Genomic DNA, 14,218 nt, shown 5'->3' with positions numbered 1-14,218 from the left:
CTTGAAATGCCTGTTTTAAAATTTGGAAGATTAGTCTCTCAGGTCTACTGGCAACCTTTGGTCCACTCACTGTGAGATACAGGCTTTTTATTGTTACTACTCACAGTGCTTCATGTTTCTGGCTCATGTCAGCTCATCTGAGTCAGTTGTGTTCCTTCCGTGTCCTTCCTTCCTTCCTTCCTTCCTTCCTTCCTTCCTTCCTTCCTTCCTTCCTTCCTCCCCCTGGGAGAGATGGTTGTTAAATATTTTTCCAGCTTACTACTGCTTATAAATGTATCGTTATTGAATAACAATCAGGAAAGCTTATCAAATTAGGTTCTTGCCAGGTCAAGAGTGCTCCTAATGCTTTCATTATTACGTGCTTTACCATTGCTTCTGACTCCTGGGAAGTCTTGTTTTTGCCACAGGAACCCAGTTGTCCCCACACCACAAGTACTCTTCCTGTCAGCCATGACACTGTCATCAATGACAATTACTTTGAAGTTGGAAATTGAAAAAGAGGATAGAAAATAATAATAATATCACTCGCAGAAAGAAATAAGTCATTGAATGTTCTCCTGTTCCCTGTTTCCATAGATTTTACACAGATTGAAGCGATACGGACCTGGGTTGATATCTCTTAGTGTGAGAACTTGGGCAAATTATCTCTCGGGGTCCCAGTGGCTCATCTGTGAAATGGATGGTGTGAGAATTAAATGGGATTTTATAGGTGAAGCCCACAGTCATAGCGCTTGGCATCCTGTGACACACACAATGCTTTTGTGCCCTCTCCTAGTACCCAGCAGGCGGAGTTCCTACGAGTTCTTGACTTCTAAGAGTTCTTGACTGAGGGATGACACAAGTAAAATTTAAGTCCTTGGATATCACTTTATGTAACAGCATTTTTGATTCAAAGCACTTCATTGCATTTGGATATTATCGAAGATCCTAGCAGTTACAAAATATCCATTTTGCTGGTTCCATGGGTCCTTTGTAGAACAGAGGTGAGAGATACTGTGTTTCCTCTCGCTGCTCAAGTGCTTTTCTGTTGAGAATTTGAAATTTTAAAGTTTTTAATAGAAAAAAATCTCATTTCAGTGAGACACTTCGGTTCTTTAAATGATCCATCAGGCCTCTTTAGCAAAGGATCATTGTAACATTGCTTCATAACAATGGCTTAGGTAACTAAGCCAAGCTGGTAAACAGTTGCTGGTATATTTTAAATTAGGTTCTAGGATGGGGCGCCTGAGTGGCGCAGTCGGTTAAGCATCCGACTTCAGCCAGGTCACGATCTCTCGGTCTGTGAGTTCGAGCCCCGCGCCAGGCTCTGGGCTGATGGCTTGGAGCCTGGAGCCTGTTTCGGATTCTGTGTCTCCCTCTCTCTCTGCCCCTCCCCCGTTCATGCTCTGTCTCTCTCTGTCCCAAAAATAAATAAACGTTGAAAAAAAAAATTAAAAGAAAAAAAAATAAATTAGGTTCTAGGAGTTAAAAATGGGAGGACCAGTGGAAGATATTTCACTATCTGGACTTTTTTTTTTTTTTTTTTTTTTTGTATTTAAGTAGAGAAAGAAAGAGTCAATATCTATTATTCACTCATATAATTATCTATTTATTAGAGAGATAATTAAAGAGTGACTATTTATCCTGAAAACTGCTGGGACCTTAAATATGTCATTCTCATTAATGAAACAAGATAGCATTTTGAAAATACACCTTCGGTGAAGTTAATTAAAACATCATTTAAAGAGTTAATTCATTATTTAGAAGAACCGTTGAAACCTTTAATACAATACATTCCCATACAGAGGACTCTGACTTAAGTAGGTCTGGAAACGAAATTAGATTGCAGTTTTTATTGCTTATTAGGATTCTGAAACCCTCCTCTTAAGAAGTTTAATGTTAAATGTATTTTTTTTCACATTTAAGGTATATACAATTAAAATGAAAAACATAGCGAATGGTTTACAATTTTTATAACATTATTGTACAGCTGTAATGTGCAATGGTAGGTCACTCTCCGGTACAGCTCATCTGAATTGGGATGAACTGCAAATATGAGATGAAAATACACTGGATTTCAAAGACTTTGTATAAAAAAATGTAAAATACCCCAGTACTTTTTATATTGATTACATGCTGAAATGAATATCATCTGGATATATTGAGTGAAATCACATATATCATTAAAAGTAACTTATGTTTCTTTTTTTTTTTTTTTTTTTTTTTTTTTTTATTTTTTTTTCAACGTTTTTATTTATTTTTGGGACAGACAGAGACAGAGCATGAACGGGGGAGGGGCAGAGAGAGAGGGAGACACAGAATCGGAAACAGGCTCCAGGCTCCGAGCCATCAGCCCAGAGCCTGACGCGGGGCTCGAACTCACGGACCGTGAGATCGTGACCTGGCTGAAGTCGGACGCCCAACCGACTGCGCCACCCAGGCGCCCCTTTATGTTTCTTTTTTAATGTGGCAACCAAAATACTTAAAATTGCATATGGAGCTCACATTATAGGTCTCCTAGACGGAGCTGCTCCAGCGAATAATTTCTGATATAGTTAAAACATCATAGATAGACATTGCCCAAAGGATGCCACTTTAGGGGCAAATCAAAAGTATGCCAAGCATATTGGGGTTCGGAAGGAAAATTTCCCACACACGATTTGAGGGAAAAAAAAGGATGGAGAAAATCACCTACAGATATAGTGTATAAAATAGGATAGAAAATTGGGGCTCCTGGGTGGCTCAGTTGGTTAAACATCCGACTTTGGCTCAGGTCACGATCTTGCGATTCATGAGTTTGAGTCCCACGTCTGGCTCTGTGCTGACAGCTCAGAGCCTGGAGCCTGCTTTGGATTCTGTGTATCCCCCTCTCTCTGTCCTTCCCCCACTCGTGCTCTGTCTCTCTCTCTCTCTCTCTCTCAAAAATAAATAAACATTAAAAAAAATAGGATAGAAAATTGATATCTATAAATTATTTGCACATTGGTAAAAATTCTTTAAAACATGCTGCTTTGTTGAAAATGTAGGTTTTATAAGCCCAACGCATTTTTCATAGTCCAAGAAAATTCATATTTTTAACTGAACATACCGGTGAATATTGACTGTCATATGTACATTCAGTACTTGGAATAACCTCGGGACGCAATGCTTACTACGGAGCATGCCACAAAGTAGATATTCAAATATTTGATGAAGGAATATATGATTGAAATAGGAGAGATGGGTAGGGATTTTTATTGGTTTTGTTCATTGATTATTTGAAGAGATTAAAATAGTGCCTGGCCTGCAGAATGCACACAAAATTATGGGTGAAGTAAATGAATGAAGACACACACACACATATTAAATAATAAGAGAAAGTAGTAAGAAATCACCCCAGTTAATGTTAAACTAGTTCTCGCTCTTCAAAGGGTACCAGTTGTTTCCAAACATCACTATATAGCTGTTTTAGTTATACATTTACTGGGGCGCCTGGGTGGCTCAGTCGGTTAAGTGTCCGACTTCGGCTCAGGTCATGATCTCGTGGTTCACGAGTTCGAGCCCCGCGTCGGGCTCTGTGCTGACAGCTCAGAGCCTGGAGCCTGCTTCCGATTCTGTGTCTCCCTCTCTCTGACCCTCCCCCGTTCATGCTCTGTCTCTCTCTGTCTCAAAAGTAAATAAACGTTAAAAAAATTTTTTTAATTATACATTTACTTTAATTATGATTCTACTTTGATATTATATTTTGCATTATACATGAAGAAACTCCGTGGAAACAGTTGGAATAAGATGCAGGAATTAATGCTTCACAAGTTCTGAACTTGTGAGAATCACTTGTGTTGTTTTCCCTGGCTTAAAACTAGGATGAAATCACGATTTCACGATAAAACAAAGCCTTAGTGAATGTAGGTACGGTAATTGGATACTTAAGGTTTAAGTAGAAACATTGGTATGACTTGTTTAGGAAAAAGGAAGAAAAAGAGGTGCATTCCAATAATAAACTTGAAATTGTGGAGATGTGGAAATATGGAGCGCCTGGGTGGCTGAGTCGGTTGAACGTCTGACTCTTGATTTTGTCTCAGGCCGTGATCTCACGGTTCGTGAGACTGAGTCCCATGTCAGGCTCTGTGCTGAGCAGGGAGACTGCTTGGGTTGTCTCTCACCCTCCCTCTCTCTCTGCCCCTCCCCTCCTCATGGTCTCTCTCTCTCTCTCTCTCTCAAAATAAATAAATAAACATTAAAAAAAGAAATGTGGAAGTATGAAATTTGTATTATAAACACCTTTAACATAAATTCCATTTAATTGGGGGTGTATATAACACAAATATATTTCCCTTAATATTTTTCTTCATTAAACTAGTAAGCCTGGGAGAGATTTCTTCACTATGAATTTTCGTAAATTCCAGATACACAGAATATTTCACTTGACTCACGGTAAAATGAAGGGGTAGAAATTAAATTTGAGGCATATGAAGGGGCTAGAGTGGCTGTGAAGGTGCTGTTTCTGCTGTTAATTGACCAGGAACTGTGTTCTTTGTAAACGGTTCATGCTTCAAACTGGTTTAAGCTTCTTGTGTTAAGGTAAGTGATTTCCGCCCAGGTACTCTTGTCAGTCTCTCCCCTGAGGTCTCCTGTTCCTACCCTCAGCTCTTCCCACTGTATTCTCCGGTGACATTGAACTTTTGGTTCCTTCAACTCTTGTCTCTGGGTCTTTGCAAATGCTCTTTGGATACATTCCCTAAACCCCATCACTTTGCCTAATTCTGGCTTAAATATCCTCCCTAAGGAGGGATCTGTCCATTCCTTGGCTTCTACTAAATCTCCTTGTTATGATCTCATGTAACTCCCCTACTCCCCTTTTAGGAACATTATTCCACTATCTCCAAAAGGGCCAAATTGTCTAGTTTTGCGTGTGTTTATGTAAATTATTGTTCTGTTGGCTGTTTTTTAATCTACAACCCCAAAGCCTTCCCCTTTATTCCTAGGATTTAAGGATTTCCTTATTATTTCCACATTGTAATGCATGATTTCCGCCCTGAAAACATGACAAAAACGGCTTTTCTCCATAAACGACTAGGAAATCATTTACTTTACTGTGTTTTCATAAATCGTGTTCCTGCTTCGGACATGTTATAAATTAATTGGTAGAACATCTATCTCCGAAGAGTTAAAGAATTGCCAACAGTGATCCAACCCCACACTCTCTCTCTGGCTCTTGATATGGTGTTGACAGCCAAGCAAAGAGCTTCTTCAATAAATCCACTCTCATATTCAAGTTTTTCCAGATGTGAGAAATAATTAAGACTTTGCATTTATTGAAGCCTTGTATGCTTTTCAAGAGGGAACTAGCAGCTGTGGTGAATTAACTCTACTCTAGTGCATATGCATGGTGTGTGTGTGTGTGTGTGTGTGTGTGTGTGTGGTGTGAATGTACATATATACAAGTACACATGTGGCATTTGCCAATAGTCGAGCGAGATCAGACCTCAAAACAAAACAAAACAAAAAGCTAATTTCAATAAACACCCAAAATTGTTACAGCTATATTTCACAATTGAGAGAAGGGCTTTAGCCAATCAGCAGTATACCTTCTCCCTTTCTAGTTTTGCAAATGTTAAAAGAAAGCAACGAGGATGATTAAATCATTTGCATCTGTTAAAGGATATATATTTTTTTTAAATGGTGAAATCATGATTCTCATGAAACGTAAGATGAACACATTTAAGAGATTTTAACTCATTGATTAATGAGGGCACCAGCAAGAGGGTAAGACTGGGTCAAAGGTACATTTGAAGAATGCACAAATACGAGTAATACAGGGATGCTGAAATGAATTTACAAATAAATGCAAAAAGGCTCTATTGACAAGGCGATAATCAATTGCTTTTCCCCAGGACACAATTAATTTGCATTTGCATGGATAAAGCATCATTAGCATTGTTATCGGTTTTTAACATTTTATGCCGCTGTAAAGCAGTTCAAAGACAGAGAAAGGCCAAATTAGCCAGAAGGTAACACTAGATAACACAGGAGGTAATTTGTGTGAGTGTGTGCCACTTCCCAAGTCTTTCACAATTTTTCCTGACACAGCTCACACCAAATTCTAGGAAAGAGATACTTTTGGGGACAGGCAAGGTATTTATGTGGGACTCTTTGGTTCTGGTCACAAGCCACACAGGGGCCACTCACACCTCGAGCTTCTCTCAGCGGAAAGGCTTGTGCAAGTGATCGCATGATTAGCTAGATTCACTGTGGTTCATACTGAACTAATGTCTCAAGGAAGCAGTGAATTAAACCAAAGTCCTTCAGTTCACGGGATGCTTGTGTTAATGTCGACTCTGAATGAGAATAGCCCGGCCCCGTTCCCAGTCAATACGTTTAGAAGAATAGATAACTTTTGATTTTTGGCATTCCAACTACACCCAGCCCGGACATTGTGCAAAAATGGTTTGCGGCTTCCTGTTTTCCTCCTCCTCCAATACGAGTGTAGATACATAGCTCTCATTTGTGAGTAGCCTATTTGTGAAAGCAGGAATATGAATCCAAAAAAGCCGACTCTATTAAATCTTATTTTAATGGCGTAATTAGTAACGGTGACAATTATTCAGGTTGCTTTGTGTTCTTTTGATTTCTAATTAACAAACAGTAATGAAATGGCCATTAAAAAGGAGAAGATGGTCTTAATGAATGTAAATTGTAAAAATAGAGTGGGCTAATGTTAAAACAGAGCTCTTCTCTTTTTGTAAAGAAGACAAATTGCCCAAGAGAGTTTACATGTCTTTTAAAAATTTTTTTAAATGTTTTTATTTACTTTTGAGAGAGACAGAGAGAGACAGAGCGAGTGGGAGAGGGGCAGAGAGAGAGGGAGGGACAGAATCTGAAGGAAGCTCCAGGCTCTGAACTGTCAGCACCGACTCGACTTGGGACTTGAACTCTTGAGCTGTGAGATCATGACCTGAGCTGAAGTCAGACGCTTACCTGACTGAGCCACCTTGGTGCCCAGAGAATTTACGTTTCTTGTATGAAGAGACGATTTCAGACCCTCGTCTTTTAGTAAAGTTCTCTTCTGGACAGATGCCAAACAATGAGGAAATATGCGAGGCAAATGCGAAGTGACCAGGGATTCCGCCGAGAAGCAAGAACCTTCTGGGGGGATAGTCATAAAAACAAAACAAAACGAAACAAAACAGAAAACCCAGGCAACCGAAAATGAGTATCTAATGGACTGCGAACACAGGCGGACAAGTCAGATGAACCAATTCCTCTCTGACCGAACCATTCAGGGAGAATATTTTGTAATAAGACATGTTGAATTAATTCTTAAAGCGGAAAAATTCAGTTGATCTCTGTAAGTTTTCCTCCACTCAGAACTGCACCTCCATTTTAATTATGACGGATTTTCATTTGCAAGCCCCACTCATCACCGTGTTGGCGAAAAGCACGTGTCCTATCACTATAAAGAAAAGAGGAAAAAGTGAACTAAGTATGAAACGTTTGTCACATTCTGGGAGATCCTTATTGCATGTGACCAGAATACTGATAGCAGTCAAAGCACTGCATGGCCGGTGATGAAACACAAGAGTCTCCTTGGCCAGGGGCTCTGTCCCCAGAGACCTGAATCACCCATGGGACTTGGAAGTTGCCATGGAAACACATTTGCTTGCATCAAACTCTAACCAGATTCAGGACTTCTGTATTGTACCATGCAAGTTAGCTCATATCTTTAGGCTGTGAGGCTGGACGATGCCCCTCTGGCCTTTAAAAACATATTGATGTGATAGAGTCTTACCCTTTCAAACGAGAAGACCCTTTCGTACCGAGTGCTTTTCCTGCAGCTGTGTGCCTTTGTTGGATAGTTGACAAATCTTGTGTTTGTAAGGGGCTTTGCTATTTTTAAACTGCTTTGCTTTTGTGAACTTCTGGCAATTTGGTTTTTCGCGTTAACTATGGAGAATTAGGGTGGAGAGGGATTAAAAAATTTGCCTTAGAGGGTGTGGGAGAGCCAGACCTGGGGAAGTAGAGGGCCTTGCCAGAGACAGTGTGATCCCCACATTGCTCTCATTCTGTATCAGGGCATGGAGAGAGCACTAACGTAAAAGGTAGGCAACGTAAATGAAGTACACGATAAGTAAAAGGGATTAGCGGTGTTTCAGACACTCCCTTCTTGGGGTGTCCCAAGGTGAAAACATATATTAAAACACAACATTTAACTTGGTTGAAAAAAAAGAAAAAGAGGACAATAGGGAATTTTGAAACATGATAGCTATCTATGAAGAACTTTCTTCTTATTCCCCAAGTCACGTTTGGGAGCTATTGACAACAGAGCTTTGCTGTGATAAAGTGCAAGGCTTTATTTAAAAAAAAAATTATTAAAATTTTTTTTTTTAATGTTTACTCTTAGAGAGAGAGGTGGGGAGAGACATGGAGCGTGAGCAGGTTGGCGGGGGGGGGGAGGGGGCACAGAGACAGAGCAGTGAGTGATCAGGGAAGGGGCAGAGAGAGGGAGACACAGAATCTGAAGCAGGCTCCAGGCTCCGAGCTGTCAGCACAGAGCCTGACGCAGGGCTCTGTCTCATGAACTGCGAGATCATGACCTGAGCCGAAGTCGGTTTCTTGACTTGTTGAGCCACCCAGGTGCTTAAAATGTTTTAAAGAAAACTACATGAATTTTATATTATAGTTACAGGTGAAAGGGAAAAAAAGATACATGCAATCAACAGGAATAATGTATGTTGCATGCCAAAGAATCCATTGAGGAGGGAGGTCATCTAGCATGTTATAAATAATAGTTTTTTTTTTTTTTTTTAATTTCCTGCCTTATCTTAGCACAGAGAATGCTTTACTCATCATTGCATCCCTAGCACCAAGCACAGTGCCTGGCATGGCAGCCCTTAGTTGAATGAAAGAACAAAGCTCCAGTGAGTTCTGGTCCCGGTGTTCCATTGAATACCTCTGTGAATGAGACAGATAATTAATTTCTCTTGATCTTCATTTTGTCCTCTGTAAAAGAGCGAGCTTTTTGGGGCGACTGGGTGGCTCAGTCGGTTGAGCATCCGACTTCGGCTCAGGTCATGATCTCACAGTCTGTGAGTTCGAGCCCCATATCGAGCTCTGTGCTGATGGCTCAGAGCCTGGAGCCTGCTTCGGATTCTGTGTCTCCTTCTCTGTCTGCCCCTTCCCTGCTCATGCTCTGTCTCTCTCTGTCTCAAAAATAAATAAAAACATTAAGAAAAAAAAAAAGAGCGAGCTTTTAGTAACATTGATTTCTTCAGGATCCCTGTGGCTTTAAAATTCTGACTCTAAAATCTCAAATGGAAAATTTGTGTTTACATTGCATATGGTGTTTGGTTTTGCTTTCAAAACTTCTGTGCGTAATCTCAACAAATTATTTTCTTCCAGCACAGCGGAGAGTCAATAAGAACTTATTACACGATGGGAAATGAGAAAATAGCAGCCGCTGAAGTCCACTGAAGGTAATTTGCGTGGGGAATGGATGTCACTGTGAACAACACAAGTCATCTTAAGTAGCTCTGGCAGGATGTTCTCCCTACACTTCTAGAAGTTTGTTAGCAAAGCTCATAGAAATTGCTCTTCCCCTTTTCCAAATAAAGATAATGTAATAGATCTTCTATGGAATATTAGAACAGTCTTTTGGCAGAAGACTTGAGAGAAACAGAGTTCACACATTCTGCTCCTTTACGGAACAAATCTAACACACAGAGAATTTCCTTGTCGAATTCTCTACACAGCCATGTTTAAAATAACAGAGTTGTTATTTTAAAAGTAAAGGTTTCCAAATTCATCGGTCCTGGGGGACTTCTTTTTGGCATTTTGCTAGTAAGCAGGATATGTGATGCCATTAACTTAGCCTGTATCTAAAAATCATTTCAGGGTACGCCTGGGTGGCTCAATCGGTTAAGCGTCCGACTCTTGATTTCAGCTCAGGTCATGATCTCACAGTTTGTGAGTTCGATCCCCGCATCAGACCCTGTGCTGACAGCTTGGAGCCTGCTTGGGATTCGGTCTCTTTCTCTCTTGCCACCCCCCCCCCCCAACTTGCTTTCTGTTTCTTTCCCAAAAATAAATAAAAATAAAATAAAAAAACCAATTTGTGAAAAGACAAACAACTATTCTAGAATACAACATTTTTGTTTTTTCAGAGTAGGATAATGTTTCCCTAAGAAATACTTCACAGAAGAATGTTAGTTTTCTGGAGCTTGGGCATCATTAAAAAATAAGTAGGTAGGTAAGTAGGTAGATTAGATTAGATTAGATTAGATTAGATGAATAGGATTTCATGTTTCAGAAATGCTGGATTAAGGAGAGCTAAATAGTGTTTTTCGTTGTGGGTCTTCTTGGGAGTTTCTGATTTGTCATTATGCCATGTGGATCTCCAAGTGATAGGGGTAGAAATTAGAATACAGGTTTTTCCAAGCACATTTGTGTAAGAAAACCCCTTTCTTCTCCAGAGTATTTTGTGGAACTTTAGCCTCGTGGAAGACAATTCGAGGAATAATCTATACATGATGGCTGTTTAGGATATATTTCATGTCAGAATTTTTAGTTTAGGTAAAGCAATTTCTTGAAGAAAATTGAAAACTAGATATGATATCAAGAGAAAATAGCATTATACTTGGCTACTTAGAATAATATATTTTGAATTAAGTTGTATTTTATAATTGATTTCATTATACACCCTGAGTTTTTTTTTTTTTTTTTTATGTCCAACACTGTTATGTTATGGTTTTGTGAAACTTAATTTACCCTAGAATTTGAATAATCAAAATGATAAATTATGAGTTGTATAGAGCCTTAGGATTGCCTAAATTGACAATAAAGATTTTTTTTGAGAAATATATTTTTAATTATATAATTGATGACACCACATTATAAATACCATTATAATTTATTTTTTCCAAACTTTTCCAAGCATTGAGGAATATATAAATTGTGAATATTTAAAAAGGAATATATTGAGGAATATATAAAAAGTGAATATTTTATAATATAAAAACTGGTGAATTTGTAAAAATTGACACAATGGGCTGAATTGGAGGAGCACGATTATTATGTTTTTGAAACAATGATGTTTCTAGAATTCTTAAATGATATATCAACCCATGTTAACTGCGACTTCTTATGTTTAATGATGTTTACAATTAAAATAATACAATAGCAATATAAGATTAACGGTCATAATTAACTCAGAATAGATTCTTTGAAGTGGTTCAAAGGGCTTTTCATAATAAATTACTAGCCTTTAATCAGCTAATTTAAAGCTAGTACTTTTTAGAATGTGAGAAGTATGTGTTTGTCTCATAAAAAATTAACTTAGGTTAATGAAATGAGTTTGAATGATCCAGATTCACTATACCAAACGAGAGCTATGTCTGATATTCCAGTGAAAGCTTTATTTAGATGGAGTCGAGAAATCTTCGAGATAACAGGCTTTTGACTGTGCTATCTGGAGTGTTATAGCTGAGTTGTGTTCCCAGAAAAAGATCGTTAAGTCTCTTTCAAACTATTGTATGAATGCATTAAATTGTCGAAATAGAAATAAATGGTCTCTTTCGGATTCCTTTCCAAGTTTAAAGAATGTTGACTTTAAAAGGTTACGAAGCCGAATTTTGCCTGTTAAAGTGGTATTTCCACTTGAGAGGCTGGCCCTGGCCGACCTCCGCAATCCTGTTCTATCCACTCACATGCGTTTGTGATAAGGAGAGTGAAGTGTAAGCTAAATTGGGACGAGGCCTGGGCAAGGACATTTCTGCCCGAACACCGGAGACTCCAAGGTCTCAAGGGTGCTGAAGTACAGAAAAAGGGGCTGTCCTAGTGAATTAGAAAAACAAAACAAAACAAAGCATCTCTAGATGTAAAAAGTAAAAATGGGGGTCCCTGTATTTGAGGATGTAAATGATGAAGCTGAAGAGGAAAAAACAGGGGAAGAAGAAAATGAAGACACGGTGAGTAGGAAGGCATCTGCCGAGGAAGGGTATTTGTTCCTCAAAGTTGATCGTTAGAAAAAATGTCTCCTTTCCTTGTTTTTCTGGACAGGTATTCTTTAAGCCTGTGATTGAAGACCTCAGCATGGAATTGGCCAAAAAATGCACCAAACTCATTAGTGACGTAAGTGGCTTAAGTAATTTTTGTCTTCCTTTGCGCTGTGTGTATGGCACTATTATGTCACAGAATCATCGAGTTGGGGACAAAACATTGAAGTCCTCTGTTAAAACACAATTGTTTTTCAGATCATAGAAACTAAGTCCAGAAGTTTTCGCTGATTCCTTCAAGGTCACCTGTTCAGAGAATTTCTGTAGGGAGCAGGTGTCTGTGTTCCTAATCCAGAATGCTGTCCCTTATGAATTTCATTGTCACTCTGGCATGAAATCATAAAGCATTGAATTTCAGAGCACTTTCCTTGTGCGAACCCCAAAGCCTTCTTAGTTTGTACGGTGGTGTAATTTGTTTCGGGAGGATCTCTGTCTAAATGAATGGAGGTTTAGAAAACATTTTGGGGATTTTTTTGAGGGCTTTGATAAATGCAATAGTTTTCTAAACTATTTCCAAACCAGGAAAACAAACCATATATATACTTGTATGTACATAGTGTGCATTTACAATTTTGGATTTATGGATTACCGAGCGGCATGTTAAGAACCGTGAACTAGATGATGATGGTATGAGTAAAAAGAAGCATTTTTCTTGTGACTCTTTTCATTAACTGAGATCAGCTTCTATTATATCTCCAGGGAATCTTAGGATTGTAGAATTATTTAACACACACGTGATTATGTATTGGCAAACCGGTAAATATGGAAGCTAGAATTCTAGAAGCCCAAGGAAAAAGGGTTGCTCACCAGGGAAGAGCATTTAGATCCTCATTAAAACGATTGTCAACTATTTGCTAGTACAGAGGTGAATAGGTGCCTGGGGCTGTAGAGAAGCGAGCCCAATACTGGCCATTTCCGTGGTAGTGAATGAGCAAAGCGATCAGAATATTTGCAAATGTTTGTTTTCAAAGGCGGTCAATCCAGGGAAGTGGGGTAGTGTGCCGGCAGGGTCTGGGCTGACTGGGCTCAGTTCCTCAAGGACACCATCTATTACGGTACGATTAGGTCATGGTAACGCGTCTGAAATGTTTAGTGAACTGTCTGGAACATTGTATGCACTCAAGAGATGTTAGCTGTTATTAACTCCTGAGTCTGTAAATTTATGTCTGTATCCATTCTGTCCCATTTTAGATATAACTCTGACTCCCTGTGGTTGGTCAGAAAGGGCCAGAGGATGGTGGGAATCATACGACTTCCATATATTTGACGTGTAACGTAATTGGATTTTAAATGGAGTATTTCTTTGTGCTATTACTTAATAGTCCTAAGCTACTGCGTGTGACAGTTCCTCGTAAACCGTAAGAATGATAAAATGATGACAACAACGAATCCATCAGCCTAGTTAAGATATACTGAGTGACAGGCACAGCGGCGTCTGACGTAGATTCCATCGTTTTTCTCACTTTTGAGGTGAAGAAACGAAGGCTCAGAGAGGTTCATGTCTTGCTGGGTCACACAGTTAAGCAGCGGGGACAAGGAGTAAACACAAAGCCCTTTGGGCCTTAGCTACTCTGCTGTGCTTTCTCTCACTGTGGATTTCCGTGCAAAGTTTATCTTAGTTTTACTCTTATTTATTACTCTAGTATTGCTGATAGTAATGCTACCACTGAAAACCCTAAGTTCCAGAACTCTGGAAACAGTACATCTTCCAGCATTGTTATGTTTTTTATTAAAACAGAATTGTGGATGAGCTAAATTATATAAACCGTTGGCACGGAAGTGGCAACTTCAGTTAGCAGGTGATTTTATTGGAGTTATTTTGGATGAGATGATTTCTCAGTGACTCTTTATTTATTTATTTTTGTTTTTAAAATTTTTTTTTAATGTTATTTATTTTTGAAGGAGAACGAAGCAGAGCATGAGTGGGGCAGGAGCAGGGAGAGAGGGAGACACAGAATCCGAAGCAGGCTCCAGGCTCTGAGCTGTCGGCACGGAGCCCGACGTGGGGCTCGAACTCACGGACCGTGAGATCGTGACCTGACTGAAGTTGGACGCTTAACCAACTAAGCCACCCAGGCGCCCCTATTTATTTATTTATTTATTTATTTATTTGTTTGTTTATTTATTTATAATTTTATTTTATTTTATTTATCCCTATTTATTTTTTTAAAGTTCATTTATTTGAGAAAGACAGAGACAGTGCGAGTGGG

General features: G+C 39.1%; 1 protein-coding gene across 13 annotated transcripts in view; it reads left to right on the top strand.

Moving 5' to 3' along the window:
* Positions 1–14,218, top strand: part of NEBL (nebulette) — a 363,233-nt gene that overhangs the window by 241,676 nt on the left and 107,339 nt on the right. For 8 of the 13 annotated variants that reach the window (XM_030321274.1, XM_030321278.1, XM_030321273.1 and 5 more), the window contains exons 1-2: positions 11,737–11,921; positions 12,013–12,084. The exons of 2 other annotated variants lie outside the window; for them this stretch is intronic. In XM_030321274.1, coding sequence (XP_030177134.1) covers positions 11,844–11,921; positions 12,013–12,084 — 150 coding nt within the window. In that variant the 5' untranslated portion in view covers positions 11,737–11,843. Of the gene's footprint in view, positions 1–9,357; positions 9,432–11,736; positions 11,922–12,012; positions 12,085–14,218 lie in introns of those variants that run through there. 3 more of the 13 variants (XM_030321277.2, XM_030321276.2, XM_030321275.2) reach the window with 1 other exon arrangement.

This window comes from Lynx canadensis, chromosome B4, assembly GCF_007474595.2.
Source record: "Lynx canadensis isolate LIC74 chromosome B4, mLynCan4.pri.v2, whole genome shotgun sequence".
Lineage (NCBI taxonomy): Eukaryota > Metazoa > Chordata > Mammalia > Carnivora > Felidae > Lynx > Lynx canadensis.
Note: the sequence above shows the minus strand (reverse complement) of the source record. Positions and strands in the feature narration are given on the sequence as shown.